The sequence below is a fragment of the Neolamprologus brichardi genome, unplaced genomic scaffold (assembly GCF_056152115.1).
Source record: "Neolamprologus brichardi isolate AB-2024 unplaced genomic scaffold, ASM5615211v1 NODE_ptg000033l+_length_6344489_cov_1, whole genome shotgun sequence".
NCBI lineage: Eukaryota > Metazoa > Chordata > Actinopteri > Cichliformes > Cichlidae > Neolamprologus > Neolamprologus brichardi.
The window spans coordinates 1,846,357-1,864,938 of record NW_028270137.1 but is presented as its reverse complement, the minus strand read 5'-3'; the positions used below and the strand labels follow the sequence as shown (position 1 = coordinate 1,864,938).

At 43.0% G+C, this 18,582-nt stretch overlaps 1 protein-coding gene across 2 annotated transcripts; it reads right to left on the bottom strand.

Moving 5' to 3' along the window:
• Positions 1-901: 901 nt before the first annotated feature.
• galm (galactose mutarotase) lies at positions 902-18,431 on the bottom strand. 2 transcript variants are annotated; one of them, XM_087837477.1, is made up of 9 exons: positions 18,359-18,431; positions 17,221-17,407; positions 15,006-15,160; positions 13,021-13,134; positions 12,743-12,835; positions 9,800-9,881; positions 3,094-3,244; positions 2,810-2,984; positions 902-1,227 (listed from the first exon to the last, which is right to left on the bottom strand). In XM_087837477.1, the coding sequence occupies exons 2-9, from the start codon at positions 17,405-17,407 to the stop codon at positions 1,150-1,152; spliced, it is 1,035 nt and encodes a 344-aa protein (XP_087693603.1). In that variant the 5' UTR covers positions 18,359-18,431; the 3' UTR covers positions 902-1,149. The 2 variants fall into 2 exon arrangements, with proteins under 2 accessions (XP_087693603.1, XP_087693602.1); XM_087837476.1 differs by having other exon boundaries at positions 18,267-18,409.
• Positions 18,432-18,582: the final 151 nt, after the last annotated feature.

The following is an 18,582-nucleotide window of genomic DNA, read 5'->3' as shown; positions in this document are numbered from 1 at the left end:
GAAAACTACAGAGTCCGACATTGTTTTGGCAAAGTTGCACACCGATTCAATATTGATTTTAGTGACCTCCGATTGGCGTAACCGGGTGTCATTACTGCCGACGTGAATTATGATTTTACTGAATTTACGTTTACCCTTAGCCAGCAGTTTTACATTTCCTTCAATGTCGCCTGCTCTGGCCCCTGGAAGACAATTGACTATGGTTGCTGGTGTCTCTAGCTTCACATGTCTGAGAACAGAATCACCAATTACCAGAGTTTGACCCCCAGCGGGTGTCTCGCCGAGTGGGGAAAAACGGTTAGACACAAATGAGTCTGCAGTCTATTCACACCTACAGGCCAGTGGACACTCTTTCAAGGATGAGGATGTTCACATCCTGGACAGGGAGGAACGCTGGTTTGAGCGCGGAGTCAAGGAGGCCGTTTACGCGAAAGGGGAATGGAGGAGGGGCCTAAGGGTACATCTTACAATGCTGTGATTGCAGCCATTCCCCAACTCTCTGTGAATGGTACTCATAGCCATTTTTCAATTGTTGTTGATCGATGGCCATGACAATCTGCATATCAATTATCAAGAAACTGTTCGCTATTGGTGCTGATTGCTGTCATTATGCAAATGTGCTGTTTACTGTTTGTACGTTTATAAGGTTGGAAACCTGCAGTCAGCTGGATGAGTGATGAAATGTTTCTCTCACTGAAAACTCTACGTTCAGATGAACAGAATCAACCTTTCTGGGATTTGCTTACCTGGATGATTGAGCATGCATTAATACATCTATACAGAACGGGACCAGCCTACCAGTGGATTTAAACCTTCTTGGTGCGAGGTGACAGCAGTAACCAGCCATGATGCCAGCCTCTTCAGAGAACACATTGAAACAAAGCACGAGAGAAAGCTCTTGATCAATATTGTGTTTAATATGACAAGTATGGCACATCATCATAAATCTAATTATAACAGTTTGGTCATGTTGAACTGTGAAGGTTTTTTCTTTACCTCATCAGTTCTGTGATGCTCAAACTAAAACAATCTTAACAAAATATTGTAAAATGTTAACAAACATTATATTCAAAATAAAAAAAGCAGACTTTTAGGAAATGAAACAATCTGCTGCAAACGATGAAATCTTCTTCTTTTCTGTCTGTCAGATCAGACAGTTGTGAAGGTGTAGCGAGTTATGTGATGGTAGTTCTCTCCAGGACGCAGAAGGCAGTCAGGAAATGAAGGCTGAATACACACACACACACACACACACACACACACACACACTCTCTATTTTAATTCTCATTAGTCTGTTTAACCAAACAAACAGCCAAACAGTAACGAGGAAACTTGTTTTCACTGCTGTTCAGTAAGCGGTTAATGAGTGTTTGCATACTGTTTGATTTTGGGTATAGATTGGCCGGGTTTGATGGACTGGTGGGTAGGGATGGGTATCGTTTAGGTTTTATCCGATACCGGTGCCAAACCGGTACTTTTGAAACGGTGCCGGTGCTTAAACGGTGCTCAAACCGGTGCTTAAAGAATGGAGAACACAAAATTGGTCCAAAAACCTCTCATGTTCAGCTGTTTTTTTTGTAAAAAGATAACAATGTTAGCCTTTTCTGCAGCTATGGGGCATATATGGTATCACTCTTGGCTGGAAGCAGTGCTTAAACAATGGAAAAACACAAACTTTGTCCAAAAACCTCTCATGTTTAACTGTTTTTTTGTAAAAAGATAACAATGTTAGCCTTTTCTGCAGCTATGGGGCATATATGGTATCACTCTTGGCTGGAAGCAGTGCTTAAACAATGGAAAAAACACAAACTTTGTCCAAAAACCTCTCATGTTTAACTGTTTCCCACTTTTTCTTTGGTCATTTTAGCCTTTTTGTCCAGGGTGAAGGGAGCATCTGCCATCAAACAAGAAGACAGCCGCATGTAGCTATGATGGTGTTTGCTAGTTCACCTTACATGCATTAATGTAATAACGTGGTTAGCCTACTCAACGTAAATTATACACGAACAACATTAAGCTACTCACGCAGAGAAGAACGGCTGCTGCTGCATCATCATCCTCATCATTTCTGCTACACTGGCAGGGCTAGGGGCCAGGACTCTCCTCTTCGGGTTTTTGGGGGATGTTGCTAACTCCGGGTCCGATAACAGGCACCACACCCGCAGTAGATGTGCTCGGTGTGAGGTCTCGCAGCAAGCTATCAAATACGGCGCATTTCTCGGCTTTAAAAAAACGCTATGCGTCGCCAGGTGTTTCATCGGATTTGAGGTGTTACCTCCTTTGACAGCATCACAGTATCAGCTTAAAGCACTTGTTGCAGCTGCTGAGTTTGCATCTTTTGTTGTGAAGTACAGCCAGACTTTGACCGCTTCGCCTTGGGCATTTTAATCTGTAGCTCTGCTCTAAAAGAACTACGTACCTGGACCCGCCTACTATCCTCGGAAACGTAAAATGATTGGCTAGAATCTAAAGTGTATGACATGACTGAAAAAAAGCACCGAAATGTGCGCAGCTTTTCGGTCTGGTTACTACCGTTTATGTCAGAACCGGTGCCATCATGGCACCGGATACCGGTACCCATCGCTATTCAAGAATTTAGAAGTCAATGAAAAGTAGGCGTGAAGGAATTAAAAACTATTCTGGAGATGGGAGCAATCAAAGAGTCTCAGACAGACGAGTCTCTAGAGAGCTCTGCAGATTAAGGTGAACGATATGTTACATGCCTATCCATGTCGGCCAGGAAGTGAACTTGACCGAAGGCTAACTTCCATCTACAAGAGAAAAAACACTGAGTTTCTATTCATCATACCTGGTTAACAGCATCAGGCCAGTTCTGCGTCTCCAGACAGAAGGAGCTGTGCTTCCTGTACCTACAACCACACTTTCCTGCGATGGAGCCATCCAGGAAGTTGGCAGTGTAGAACTGGACTCCTGGCTGGTTAGTAGAAACCTCTAAGACACGCCCACTTGCTGGGTGACAGACTCTTTAAAATGAATAAATAAATAAACAAACAAATAAGACTTATTTGTCCTCCTTAACTTCAGTGGATGTCACATGTGTCTATGTTTTAGAAAATGACTTCTGTGTCAAACCTGGCAGCGCGTTTCTCTGTCCGTGGACCTCCGGGTGATGACAAACAGAAGTTGTGGTCAAACCCTGGGCCTTGAAGTTCCTTCAGACGAGGGCCAATGAGAACTGGTTCTCTGAGGTCAAAGGGTGTGTCTTTCACCTCTCTGATCTCTCCTGTTAGTATTTAGCTAATTAATTCACGTTAATTCAACGTTAAATAATGTCACAGAATCAATTCTATAAAGGTGAATTATTGCAGTTACGAGTTATTTACTGGAGCATTAAATGACAAAAAGTCCATAAATAACATGTTTAGCAAATTAAATCATTTGCTAGTGAGCGTTCTGCACAGTATCTTTGCTGTTCCTAGTACTGCGCTTAGCTGCATCTCGCACTACAGGCACGTTCCTCTGCTTTTTCACCATTGTCCAGTGGTTTCCATCAGGAGCTTGTCTGTATCTGAAAATCCCACGGGATCTTAGCTTCCTCATTCTCATCCCCACAGTGACCTCTGGGAGGTTTCTGAATTACTGTGATAGGACGCCAGCCATACAACAAGTCCAAGAGCCAATCAAAGGCCTCCAAACATCATGTGACCTTCACATGAGTCACGAACGGTGGGTTTGGTTTATATAGTTAAGCACCTGCATACTAAAGAGGAAAATAACTAGAATTTGCCATTTCTGGAGACACTGCAGTAAAAATTCAAACTTGCATGCACCAGATGGGTCAGTTGTGAGAGTGCCACAAACATGGAGAGCCACACTATGGTGAGACAGACGAAACCATCCACAAATGAAACTCAAATGAGGGAGGCAGGACATCAGAAAAGACCCAGTTTTCTCTCTGTCAGTCTGTGAGAGCAGCGTTGCACCAAAATAGCTTGTTGCTGTAGACTGAACAAAAGTGTACCTAACAAAGAGGCACAGTGTTCTTTTACTGTCAGTAACATCCCACGCAGCACATAGCTCTATGCTGAACGGAGGTCAGGAGTTCAAAACTGATGTCTTTTTCTTTCTTTCCAAAACTGGTTGGAAAAATTAAACAGGGAGTAAATGGGAGCAGAGGATGACTGAACCAAATGGCTCCAGTTACACATCTCTGGGCTTTGAGTAGGGATGGGTATTGATAAGATTTTCACGATTCCGATTCCATTTTCGATTCTGTTTAACGATTCGATTCTTTATCGATTCTCTTATCGATTTTTTTTTTTTTTAAAAAGGAGAACACTAAGGTCAATTAGCTTAGAACTTTGTTTTATATCTTCTCTTTGAACAAGATAGAAATTTAGGAGTAACATGGCCTTACAAACCCAACAGTGACATCTTAACAGATCCAACCTATGGCTCTTCAATGGGGTGTCACAGAGTCCCCAGGAAAAAAAAAATTGTGAATGTAAAATAATAAAATAAATATTCTTCTGTAGCAATTACACAAGAATATCCAGTAATGTCCCTGCCTACAATTAAACACATTCACTTACCGAAAATCGGGGGCATCTGCTGTGGCAAACGGCTGCAAACCTTTTACCACAAACTTAGTCACTGCTTGGTGACATTCGTCTATCCTGCCTGAAAGGAGACGCTACGGTAGACTGCAGCGAGAACTGCCAGCATCTGAGCCAGACTCTGTCTGTCTCTCTCATCATGGTCACTAAACGCACAGTAATGGCAGGTTTTGTAATAAGGCAGATCGCGCTAACATAATCTGCACTGTTAGTTGATTATTTACCTGCCGCATTAACGGGAGAGGACGTGCAAACGTTACCGCTGCTGCTGGGTTGAGATTCACGAGTCCGGAGCGGAATTAAAAACACGACATTTATTTAAGGTTATCGCGTGTTTTGTGAGCAAATGCTTTTGCATATTCGTAGTGTTTCCTCCCTTAAATGAAATATCTACTTTGCAAGTATTGCAAGTTGCCCTGTTGTCATCCGTTCTCGTAAAGTAGAACCAAACTTTTTAGCGTTTGAGCCGCCATGTTTCCTGCCAGGTAAATGACGCTCCGCAACGTGGTGACGTCATTCGGGGCGACTGGAATCGATAAGGGAATCGTTTGCAAAAATGGCAAACGATTCCAAGGAATTGAAACAGTGGGAACCGGTTCTCAACAAGAACCGGTTTTCGATACCCATCCCTAGCTTTGAGGAAGGACTCGTTGAAAAAAAAGACACATGTAGCTACGTCTTGAGGGTAAAATGATCACTGTAGGGTGAAAACTGTGGTCACAGCGGCAGGTTAAAGAGAGAATTTTCAGCCGAGATTTTCTGCCTGTCTCACACTAACTCACAGGTGTTGAACTCCAGTTATGGGCTCAAAATGTGGTCATAAATATCTTGTACTTGAAAATAAGGATTTGTGTGTGTAAAAAGATTTGTGTGTGTAAAAAGATTTGTGTGTGTAAAAAGATTTGTGTGTGGACTTAGCCAAAAAAAACCCTGCAAGTGACAAGTACGAATTTTGACCCTATTTTTCTTCCTTTCATCTGATTGGTCAATGTCATGTCAATCACAAATGTAACAATCCAATGAGAGAACAGATGGTTTGGCTGTCGGAGGGGCGCTTCTTTGAACTGCAGGTCCTTGAAGGGTAGCAGTTAGGTCCCCTAACTTTCAGCAGCTGTTGAAAGGATAAAGATAAGATAAGATAAGATAACTCTTTATTGTCATTGCACAGTCATACATAGTACAATAGTACAATGAAATTGGAAAACTGTCCTACGTCGGCACTACATATAACACAACACGACACGATATGACACATCACAACGCAACACAAACAACACAACACAGTATATTAACTTAGTAATAAAAAAGAAGAATAAGTGTATTTTTATTGCACACTGTTATTATTGCACATTAATTATTATTGCACCTTGTTATAAATATAAATATTATTATTGTTATTGTTGTTTTAAACATTGTTACCTCCCCCCTAAAAAAGTCCAGGGAGGTAGCCAATCAGGTCAGCTGTTTGCATTGATCAGGGCTATTGCCCTGTTGTAAAAGCTGTCCTTGAGTCTATTTGTCCGGGACCTCAGCAGCCTGAACCTCCTGCCGGACGGCAGCAGCTTAAACACCCGGTGTCCTGGGTGTGTGCAGTCCCGTAGGATGCTGCGGGCCCTCTTGAGACAGCGAGTGCTGTACAGGTCCTTCAGGGAGGGAAGAGGATGTCCAATGATTTTTTGGGCCATATTGATGACCCTCTGGAGTGCCTTTCTGTGTGCTGTGGTGCAGCTGGAGAACCACACACCGATGCAATACGTCAGCACACTTTCAATGGAGCAGCGGTAGAAGACGGTCAGCAGCTCCTTCAGGTCCATTTTTCTGAGGATTCTCAGAAAGTGGAGACGCTGTTGGGCCTTCTTTAAGACTGCAGAGGTGTTAGAGCTCCATTGGAGGTCCGTGTCTATGTGCACTCCCAGAAACTTGAAACTGGAGACCCTTTCCACGCACTCCCCGTTGATGCTGACAGGCTGCAGCTCGGACTTCCTCCTTCTGAAGTCAACTACCAGTTCTTTTGTCTTGGTGGTATTAAGGTCCAGGTTGTTATCTACACACCAATCTGACAGCCTCTGAACTTCAGCTCTGTACGCCGTCTCATCTCCCCCTGAGATGAGCCCCACCACGGTGGTATCATCTGCAAACTTGATGACTGTGTTGTCTGGGTGGGAACTAACACAGTCATGTGTGTACAGAGTGTACAGTAGGGGACTCAGTACACAGCCTTGTGGAGAGCCGGTGTTGAGGCTGAGGGCTGAGGAAAGATGAGGCCCCACTCGAACTCTCTGTACACGGTCTGAGAGGAAGTCTCTGATCCAGCGGCAGGTGGTAGAAGGAAGTCCGATTTCCAGCAGTTTAACTATTAGTTTGTCCGGGAGTATCGTGTTGAAAGCAGAGCTAAAGTCAACAAAGAGCAGCCTGGCGTAACGGCCCTGCACTTCCAGGTGAGAGACGCTGTTGGGTGTGGAGCGTTGTAGCAATGGCATCTTCAGTTGATCTGTTAGCTCTGTATGCAAACTGGAGCGGGTCGAGTGTGGGTGGCAGCCAGGACATGATGTGACGTCGGACCAGTTTCTCAAAGCACTTCATTATAACAGGTGTTAGAGCAACTGGTCGGTAGTCGTTGAGGCTGCTAAAGTTGTGCTATATCAGTGGTTAGAAACACCATTATTACTTTAGGATTAGTTTAACACAAAGTCAGAGCTGACCCGGGACCATTGCTGTGAGTCACAGTGCGCAGCATAAAGGTCCTTTCACATCGGACGCAGGATGTGCTGCTAATGCTAATGCTAACTAGAAGCAAAGGATCCAGAATTTGTTGCTGGCTGCTGAGCTCTGTGGGTTTTTGCAGCAGCTCTACCTGTACTAGATGCACCTGCTCCTCGTCGTTTCTATCTCTGACTTTATGTCCTCTACAAGAGTTTCTTTTTTTTTTTTTTGCTAGTTCTTCAAATGTTCAATAAAAACATGTATGCTAATTCATAACGAAGAAAGCTTTGTAATGAAGACTCATTTCAAAAACATTGGATTGTTACATTTGTGATTGACATGACATTGACCAATCAGATGAAAGGAAGAAAAATAGGGTCAAAATTCGTACTTTTTTCTGGCCAAGTCCACACACAAATCTTTTTTACACACACAAAACTGATTTACAAGTACAAAATATTTATGACCACATTTTGAGCCCATATCCAGTCCTCGAGGGCTGCTGTCCTGAAACTTTTCCATGTGTCCCTGCTGCAACACACCCGCCACCTTCAGCATTCAGTCAAGTTCTACAGAGTCTTGCTAATAACTAGAGATGGCACATACCACTTTTTTATGTCCGATACAGATACCGATATCATAAATTTGGATATCTGCCGATACCGATATGAATCCGATATAGTGTTTTTTAATCAATAAAACTGTTTTTTTAATATCTTGCTGCTTTTTGTATAAGTTAATACTCAAGTAAAAAAAACCAAAAAAAACACTAAAGCTATTCTGTTATACCTGTATGCAAAAAATACACTGCACCCAAAATATTTCATAGTTCAGCAACACTGATCAATCTAATAAACTTAAACCTGCACCATCCTCCCTATTCTGGTATTTTAAAGAGTAAGCAACCTAACTAACAGGGTTACAAACTCCCAGCAAAAGAAAAATAAAAAAAATAGGGAACCACCCCCCACCTCATGATGCTTAATCGACGTAATCAACTTTAATTTGATGCAGTGTGAAAAAAATGCACAGAAATTAATTATTTTTCAAGAATAATTAAATAGATTCAACATCTTTCTTCAACAGAACTGCAGAATTCACAGATGGTACTTTCCCAAAGGAGAAAGTACTACAGCTTAATAGGGTATATCAGACTTAACAGTTACTATATACAGTAATGGACTTCTATACATTTTACATCAGATTAAAACTTTGGGTGTAAGATTCAGATAATTATTTATTAAAAGCTCGACATTTTAAATGAGAATAAGAAAGAAAAGTATGTCTTTGTGCCCCCTTTTCCCTGTTCATGCCCTATCGGCCCCCCTGGCTAAACTTTGCTAGATCCGCCCCTGCACAGTTACAGCCGTCAGCTATGTAGAAAAAGATCCTGGTGTAGAAATAATATTAAATAAATTCTAACAACAGCTTATCAAGCTTAATAGTGCTGCTGTTGTTCAGCCGCTGGTTTCCTCTTACTGGTGAGAAGTGGGCCAAAAACAAAGAAGACAGACGATCAGCTGATCATTGATCAGTTTCATGATTGAAGTAGCAACAGGAGAGAGAGAGAGAGAGAGGCAGTCGCTCCATATATCGGGATAACTCTGGGATCACTTCCTCGGAGATGAAATGCTGGTTTGCTAGCAAGGCTACAAATACACACAGCCGCTCTATCACGTGATGCATACTGCTCCTATGTGCTACGGTTATGAGCCGAGTTACGTCGTGTCGCAAGTTTTGTGAGGTGCTTTTTTGATATTTAATGGATTGGATTACATTTTTCATTTCTCTCCGATATCCGATCCAGTAATTTACGTCAGTATCGACCGATACCGATACGTAATATCGGATCGGTCCATCTCTACTAATGACCTACTTGTATTCAGGTGTGTTGCAGCAGGGACACATGGAGAAGTTTCAGGACTGGAGTTCGACACGCCTCCCACTAATAAAAACACATACTGGAATCATGGCTTTACAACAATCCCACTAGAAAAAGAAGTTGCTGATATCCTGAAATCCTATAAACGGCTGGACAGAGCTGAAAGCTGACAGCATAGAGAACAACCCTGGAAGCACAGGAACAAGCCCTTTCCCCCAGATCAACAGAGGCTGGGATCTACCACAGGAAAGACCCCAGATACTGTGCAAAGATGTCCCTGAGTCGAGCACATAGCAGCAGGGAGCGAGATGCTAACAGGCAGGGCATACGTGGAACGCCAGGAAGAACACGAGAAGCTCAAGGACTGAGAGGGGAGCTAAAGATTCAAATGGATATGTACTTCAACTGATTATAAAGTCTGGAGTTCCCGAGACAGTGTAACTGAAGTGATTTGAAGCACTTTCCACCAAACTGTCAGAGACTATCAATATGCTTGTATGCTTTTGACAGATTGATTAATTCTCTTTGCTTATTTAATGAGATTTTTCCTATTATATCATCCAGTTTGACATCTGTTAAATAAACGACTTCATTCCATCGACTTTTGCAGTTAAAGATGATTGCAGTAAATCTTTACCTGTAGGAATTGATGTGTCATCCACAGGCAGGTAGGACTGTGCAGAGATGGACACCTGATGGTCGTAGATATCTGCTACACCCTGGAGCACAGATAAGAGATCATTGTCCTCCTCTCCATACATATACCCACGTTACGCATCTCGATGTGAGGAGGAAGAGGTTGATCTGTCTGAGACTCAACCAACACACTCACCAATACCAGAACATCCTGCCAAAATAGGCCCGCCTCCTCCTTTAACAGTTTAGAAATAAAATTGTGAAAAACTGACTGAGAGTTTCAGTGTTTGATATCAAGAGTTTACGTTAATTTAGGGCAGAATGCTATTTTAGATTTCTCATTGGAATCACCTTTAAATCCATATAGTATGTAACAGGAAATGATGTCATCAGTAAACAGGAAGCTAGATGGGAGGTTGGGTTGTATTAAAGACGGAGCTCGTATGTTTTCATCGTTATATCTGTACATCGTGAAGAAGTAAAAGTGTTGCAGATGTTGCAGTTTAGCCTCTCCCTGTGTCGTTACTGTGGATGTTGGACTTTTTTAACCAACAGGACTCAGAAACTCTCTTTCTGGTCTCCGTTCCACCTCCACTGTTCTCCTGTCACTGCTGGCCCCTCACAACACCACGGGCTCGCTCTGCAGGAGTTTGTAGAGTGGTGTGACGGCTCCAAACTTGAACTGAACGTGAGCAAAACCAAAGAGATGGTGGTGACCTTCTCCAGTAGGCAGAGGGATCTGGCTGCTTCAGTCACCACCATCCACGGGAAGCCAGTGGAGGTAGTTGAGGAGTATAAATACCTGGGAACCATCTTTGACAACCTCCTGAGATTCTCTGCTAACACTGAGGAGATTCTCAGGAGGTGCCACCAACGGCTACACCTCCTCAGGAAACTCAACTCCTTTGGAGTCAGCACAGCCATCATCATGACTTTTTCCTACGCCTTCCTGGAAAGCATCATGACCTTCTCCATCAGCTGCTGGTTCCACTCCCTCAGCCTTACAGGAACAGACTGCAGCACACTGCATCAGTGCTCTACAATCATTGGCCTGTCAGAACTCTGGCTCAGGTTTTCAGCAACAGGCGCTCAGACAGGCAGCCTGAATCATCAACGACCCCTCTCACATTCTTCACCCCGCATTTCAGTGGCTCCCCTCTGGGCGACGCCTCCGCTGAGGAGCGCCACCTTTGTCCCCAAAGCAGCTCTGCTTTTTAACTCCAATAAGACCCAAAAACACCAGAAACATAAACGACTCTACACTCTTTTTATACTGCCGGCACTTTATTCACTTACAGTTATTTATTCACCTTTCAGTCACTTTAATTTAACAACTGTGTAATTTTAAAACTGTGTACATACTGTATATTCTGTGTATTTATTATCTCACTCTTATTGCCTGTTTATGCCCTGTCCTTATCTTCAACGTCATGCTGCTCTGTTGGATCTTAATTGGGGATAAATAAAGTCTCTCTGATTGTGTTACTGTCGTTACACCAGTGAACCAAGAATCAGAGTGTGGATGTGGGGAAGGAGTTTAGAGGGCTGCCCGTTCATAGCAGAGGCAACACACTGAAACCACACTTCCTAGTAGGGCTGGGCTATATCATACCTTTCACGGTAATACCGGTGTAATGTTGGGCAACGATAGGAAAATGAAATATGGGTAAAACGCGCATGCGCGCTGCCTTTGTTTTCATACGCACATGGAAGGAAAAAGCATGGCTGCGATGCAGAATGAGAAGAGCGAAAGTGGATGTTGAATGAAACGGATGAACCAGAACTGGTTTGTAAAAATGCTGCAGGTTCACTGGTGTGGAACTGGTTTAGCTTTCGTCCCTCAGATACACAACAAAGCACTATTTTTGGTAGCGCATGCTAGCGGGCCGTCGTTATTACCGTGTTGTTTGGAAAATACGGCACACTTAAAATCATCCTTTGATTTTTCTGAAAGTCGACAGAGCCCCTTATAATCCCGTGTGCCTTATGTATGAACTCTGGTTGTGTTTACTGACCTCGAAATGATTTTATGTCGTACACAAAAATCTGTCAGATGTTTCAGGACGACTTTGCTGAGCTACGAAGCCGCACCGCTTGATGGATTGTCGGAGCATTACGGCTGTCGTAGGCGGAGCCTCGTGGAGTGATACGTGCTGTGCTTCTCCTCTTTTTAAGTTTTGTGGATATTATACATGGTTATGCTGAGGATATGTCGGCCAGTTTCCACTGGAAATGTCTTTTAGTTAAACTGTCAGCGAGGAATTTGCATTTGCACTGTTAAATGTTTATATAACTTTAATGCACATAAAAAACAGCTGCTTGTTTAAGTGAAAATACATTGATGGGGTTTGTTTTGCACTAATAAAGTTGTGGAGTTGTAAAGTATTTTGTCTCGTGTGAATTATATCGTCAGTTATATCGTTATCGCAAATTTTCAAATGTATATCGTGATAAATATTTTTGGTCATATCGCCCTGCTCTACTTCCTAGTGGGCAAAATCTTGTTTTGTTAGCCAGGAAACAGCACTGCCAACTACCCAGGCTTCAACTTCATCAGTCAGACAGACTCTGCGAGGACTGAATAGTTAGGATGGCAGCCAAACAAACATGGAACTAGCTCTGGAGGATACCTGTGTTTTACAGACTGACACTCTTCTGATTACAAATGTGATGATTGCGACAAAATATGTCCCATTCATGGGAAACTACACCCATCACACAAATGCTGCACGTTCACAGACAAACCCACTGAAGAGTGTAAGATCTTGGAGGGCTGTGGGCTTCTGTTTAAGGATATGATTCAGTAGACAGGGATAAATCGTGTTTAGGTTAAAGTATGAAATAAGTAGCTACGTAAAAGTTTGAAATGATTAGAGCGCCACACACTGAACCACACAAACACCACTGTGCAGAGGCACCCAGAAACGTGTCCGTGGTCACTTACCTGTCCGGCCAGGTTGAAGTAGGAATGGTTGGTGAGGTTGATGGGGGTAGTTTTGTTAGCCTGTGCTTGGTATTCAACAGTCAGTTCTTCCCCCTGATAAACAAGTTCAAACTCAATATCTTTATGCCGCATATTCACATAAAACCAGTTACATGTAATTGGAGACTCTGTGCTGGCAAAACAAATGCCTGAGTATCACTAAACAGCGACGTCGAATTAGCTCTGCCAAAAGGACATTTGGGATGCAGTAGTATGAATTCATAACCAGATGTGTCTACCTGCAGCGTGTAGGAGACAGAGACCTGAACTTCACCAGGATAACCCTGGTCTCCATCTGGACTGGTAAGACTCAGCTGCACACCACCTTCCACTGCTGTAGCGCGCCAGATAGCCTGCAGAAGCAAACACACATGAACACACAGGATACATAAAGTGCAGGTTACAGTAAGTAAGTTGAAATACAAAATCTACAGCTGCCAACAAGTAGGTGTTGTGAAGTGATGGGTGTATATTTCACTCTGTGTGAAGGTTTTCCTGTGACATGGATTGCACGTGTAAAAAAGGGCGTCCAGTCTTCTTTTCAGCCATTCTGTCATTTGTTCAAATTACAGTTGGAGCCAGAAGGAACTCATCAACATGAAGGACAGAATCGGCAAAAGCCTAAGAAGAGCCCTGTATGGTAGTTTAGTGTTAAAAGCCTGTGTGAATCTGTGCATACTTTAAATGTTTCAGTCATTTTAGTCTAAACCAGAGAAGGAAGCCCCTTACAAAAAAAAAACAAAACCCAAAAAACAAAACTAGTTGAAGAATTATGGCAGTCTTTGAGCAGTCTTGTAGGACTGGGGTCTAAAAGACATGAGAATTTGCCAGGAGAATAACCTCCTCCTAAACATCAGCAAGACTAAGGAGCTGATCGTAGCAGGCGAGGAATTACAAACCCCTCATCATCAGTGGCACGCCAGTGGAGAGAGTGGACAGTTTCCGATACCTGGGTGTCCACATCACTCAGGACCTGTCATGGTCCTGCCACATCAACACCCTGGTTAAGAAAGCCCATCAGCGTCTCTTCTTCCTCAGAAGACTTAGAGACTTCCATCTGCCACTGAAGGTGCTCAAGAACTTTTCCTGCTGCACCATCGAGAGCGTCCTGACGGCAAACATCTGCACCTGGTTTGGGAACAGCGCCAAGCAGGACAGACGAGATCTGCAAAGAGTGGTGCGCTCAGCCGAACACATCATTCAATCAGAGCTCCCTGACCTGCTGTCCATCTACACCAAGCGGTGCAAGTCCAAAGCTAGGAAGATTATGATGGACCTCTCCCATCCCAACAATGGACTCTTCTCACTGTTGAGGTCTGGGAAGCACTTCCGCTCCCTTAAGGCCAAAACAAAGAGAATGAGGAGGAGCTTCTTCCCCCAGGCTATTCGAGCCCTGAACCAGGTGTAGGACTGGACTCTCCCACACATCACATCACCACACGCACCACCACACATTTCCTATAATCCTATAATTCCTATAATTTATAATCTTTATAATCTCTTTCTGCTATTTGCACATTTTTACTGTAAATTTCTAAGTTAATTTGTAAATTTTGTAGTAACCTGTAAATTGTAAATACTGTAAAACTTTTTTCTGTCATTTAATGGTCGGGCATTGTACAGCTACAAGCATTTCACCCCCATGTCATACTGTGTGTGGTTGTGTGTGTGTGACAAATAAAATTTGAATTTGAATTTGTAAAGAAGTCATTACTAGTTAATGTTAAAGGAAAAGTTGGCTCAACAGAGCTCTGACTGTTTGTCAGCCTGGCTACAGAGCTGAAGACAAACCTTCTTATTTTCTTCAATCAGTGATGAATAGTAAGATGTTCTAGCTTTACGGAGGGCTTTCTTATAAAGCAGCAAACTATTTCTCCAAATGATGATGATCTTCTACATTTGTGACACACCATTTCCTCTCCAGCCTACGAGTCATCTGCTTTACATGTTTGACAATTACACCGCTGAGTCCAGTTTCACAGCAGCTACAGTATCCACAGTCGTACGGAGTAAAGCTGTAAAATTATTAACAGGATGACTGATCCTGTGGGAGTCGTGTTCAGGCAGCTGCTCTGCACTGTGTGCACAAATTGTCACACATTACGAATAATGGTCAAACTTACCTGTGATTGGTGAAACACGTACAAAGAGGGAAAACACATCATTTATACAGTTTTGCTCCATGTTAAGACTGGAGCACAAACAAATATTAACCAGACCTCACCTTGTTGAAGCCTCGCAGGCCTCCGTGCAGCGCATTTGGTCCATTGTTAACATCCAGCTGGTACTCCTTTCCCTCAAGGACAAAACGTCCCTTTGCAATCCTGTTTGCCACACGGCCCACCACAGCGCCCAGGTACCGCTTATCTGATACATAACCTGACAACAAAGCACAATACTTCTGATTCATATATGGAAGCTGATATTGTAGTGGTAAGACTACACACCTTTGGAGCGCGAGTCACAAGTTCGATTCCCACCCAGGACTGAAAATGCCTGAAGAACTTGATTCTGTACTGGACTTGTCATCCAGGGAAGGACAGATGTTGTTTTGCTTTGCTGTGTTCTACTGTGAAGTGTGTTTATTTCTTTTTATATTGCATGTTTTGGTTATATCTGTCAATTTGTCCTGGAGAGACTCCGCCCTTTTCCCGTTTTACTAATTTGACACACCTGAGAGGAAAGGAGCGGGCGGTGATTTACAGAGAAGGTTGAGTGACACATAAAGGCTGGAGGAGGTTGGCGTGGAGTGAAACGAGGAGACGACGCCAGCGAGCAGGGATCGGAGCGAGCAGTCCGGCTGCTGGAGTTATTGGAGGCCAGATCACGCTTCTGTGGGGAACTAGAGGCGGCGAGGCAGTGTTCTACATCCACGGCGAGACGGGCCGGTGCCGATTGCTTTGCCTGGATATTTATTTTTTAGTGACTTTTATATCGTGGCGGACGCCACTGGGTTTTAATGTTGTGTTTTATTAATGTTTATTGTGTTGTTCCCTGGCCAGGGTTGTTTTCATTCATTTTACATTTTTAACTGTTTAAATATAATAAATTATATTTTAATTATACAGTTTCTAATTCAGTGCATTCCCTTGGCTGCTCCACTGCTCTATCCGTTTTTGAGGAGGGTTTCCCTCCTTTAGTAACACTTGTGCAAAAAAATCACCTTCACTCCATTACAGACTCAGCTGTGAAAACTGGGGACCAGAATAAGGACCAGACTGGTGCACTCTTGCCTATTTCATGCAGACATGTTAGCTGGATCTGTGATGAGAGGTGCAGGATGCAATGTTGAAAAGAAACTGGAGTCCTCGAAATCAAGACAAGTGATGATGTTTCAGCTTTCATATATTTATAGATAAGACTTATAATGGCCGCTATTTTCTTTGTGAATCTTTGTTACATGGCAGTTTATTACAAGTACCATTAGTGTGAAAAGAGACATAGGAAACACTGAACACTTGACTCACTGAGCAGGAAAGTGCCAGTGAGACAGAACTGCAGGCCGCACTGCTAGTGACACAATAAGTATTAGAATATAATGTGCACATTTTTGAAAAACACTACTGGGTGTTGTAAGAGGTTAAGATCAATGATATATAAGTGATAATCATCTCTTTACTACTAAACAAATAATGGGTGTTTCCAGGGTGGGAAAAGACACAGAAGTTCTACTGCATGAGCTTCAGTTTAGCCTGATGTTCAGATTCATGTGAAGCAAAAACAAAACAAAACATGACGTCTGCCTGCACGAGAGAACCTGATATGTACAACAGACATCATGTTACGTGCCTGTGTTGGTGGGTTATCTGTTTCTTAATGTGTGTATGCAAATTCACCTGTGCAGGGGCCCAGCTGTGACTGGTGGACCTAAGGAATGGCCTGATGTAACTGGTTCCTGCTGTGGACGTGGACTATAAAAGGGCGACCGAAGAGCTGCGGTGCGAGGGGGTGTGGCAGACTTCCCGTGCACTTGCCTCAGGTCCAGACGGAGCAGCCGTAGCAATAGCTATTTGGTTAAAAGGTCGGGCATGTGTGTGAAGTGCGGAGCAAGTAGGGGTGAGCTGCCGATTATTTTGGGAAGCCTTCTTTTCTCCTGTGTTTGTAGACCAGACTGTGTTATTTCTTTCTTTTCCTTAAGCAGGTCAGAGGGGAACCGAAGCCTGGGTTGAGTTTTGTTTGTTGTGTTGGCCTTAGCTCACCCCGAAATCATACACTCCCACTACCGTGAGCACCATTGTTGTCAATAAACTGTTGTTAAAAGTCCGATGCTGTGGCTGTGTCTGTTTGGGCGTGGGAAGTCACGGGACACCCCGCTCTTGTTACGGCTCGGGTCGTAACACATCACTTTCAGGAGTTTGTGCTTAAATTAACCACTTTAATCATCTTATTGCTTTTTATACAATTAAACCGGTTTATGTGCAGATAACTTTCCCTCCTACCTTCCAGGTTATCATAGCCAAGGACTACATCCTCCATTTGTCCATCCTTCCCTCTGTAGCTCACTGATCTGATAATGGCGCCTAAGGTTAGCACTTCCACCTTCACCTGAGGAGACTGGACAACCCACAGGTCCACGGTGCCCTGGCCAGGCCACTCTCCCCATGGATGATGGCTTACCTGAGTCATCTTGGAACGAGCACAGGAACATAAGCTTAAAATAATGGTTAAAATGTTACTTCACATTTAACTCAAATAAGTTTGGTCAGCTCTTACATCCCCACAGGCTCAATATATCTTGTTCTAGCTTACAGTAGAGTCAACAGCTTGTACAGAGGCTATGGACATCTGTGTCAAGCCTATTAATGCTCACTGGACTGTGCACAAAAGAGTCAAAATACCAGCTTACAGTATTCCCACGTGTCCCTTACATACACACCAACACAGATAGTAAAACCGGTGTTGTGCCAAAAAGTGATTGTCTGCAAAAAACTGATTTCCAGTATTTGCCAAAAAGTGATTGCTCGTATTTAAACTGCTATAAGTAACTTGTTGGGCTATAATATGTGAAACATATGTCAACTGCATCCCTTATGGATGACATAAAGTCATCTGGAGCCACAAACAACATTCGTGTAACAAGGTTGAAGCCGCAATCAGTTTTTGGCAGTGACTTTTATATAACCTTTATTTATGCAGTTAAAAAAAACAAATCTCATTAATATTAAAAATGTCTTTTGGCCAAGAGGACAGCAGCAAATATGACGATAGTTCTGTAAAAATATTCTAAGTGGGGATAAAGGACCGGATTGGTTATAATGTAAGTACAATAACACAGAGTTGTAAAGACACTTGAAAAACAGATCATTTTTAATTCCATATATAGCCCCTTTGTAAACGCTGTTCACCGAAGTCTATTTACCAACATACGTAATGATATTACACATAAAAAATACACGGAAACATTGGAAATCACTTTCTGGCACAACACCGGCACAAAAAGTTTGCTCAGTTAAGCGTACACAGGATATGACGCTAAACACGTTACCTGTCTTTACAGTCAGCAGTTATTCAGCACGACACACGCTCTAATCAGCGACCTCTCCAGCAGCAGGACACCCGCGCGTTCTCGTTTCTTACCTTGAATACTTCACGCACTCATTACTAGACTTTGGACCTGGTCGTGTTTTCCTGCTTCCGTTACTGATGACGCAGACGCGCAATGGGTGACGTCAAAGCTACTGAGGCACGCCCACGTGGCGGGCAAAAACGATTTGTTCTTTAGTATAATATAGTTTTTTTTTTAAAGCGTGCACGTAAACAGTCGCTCATTAATGGTGTGTTTATAACAGAAGAAGTATTAC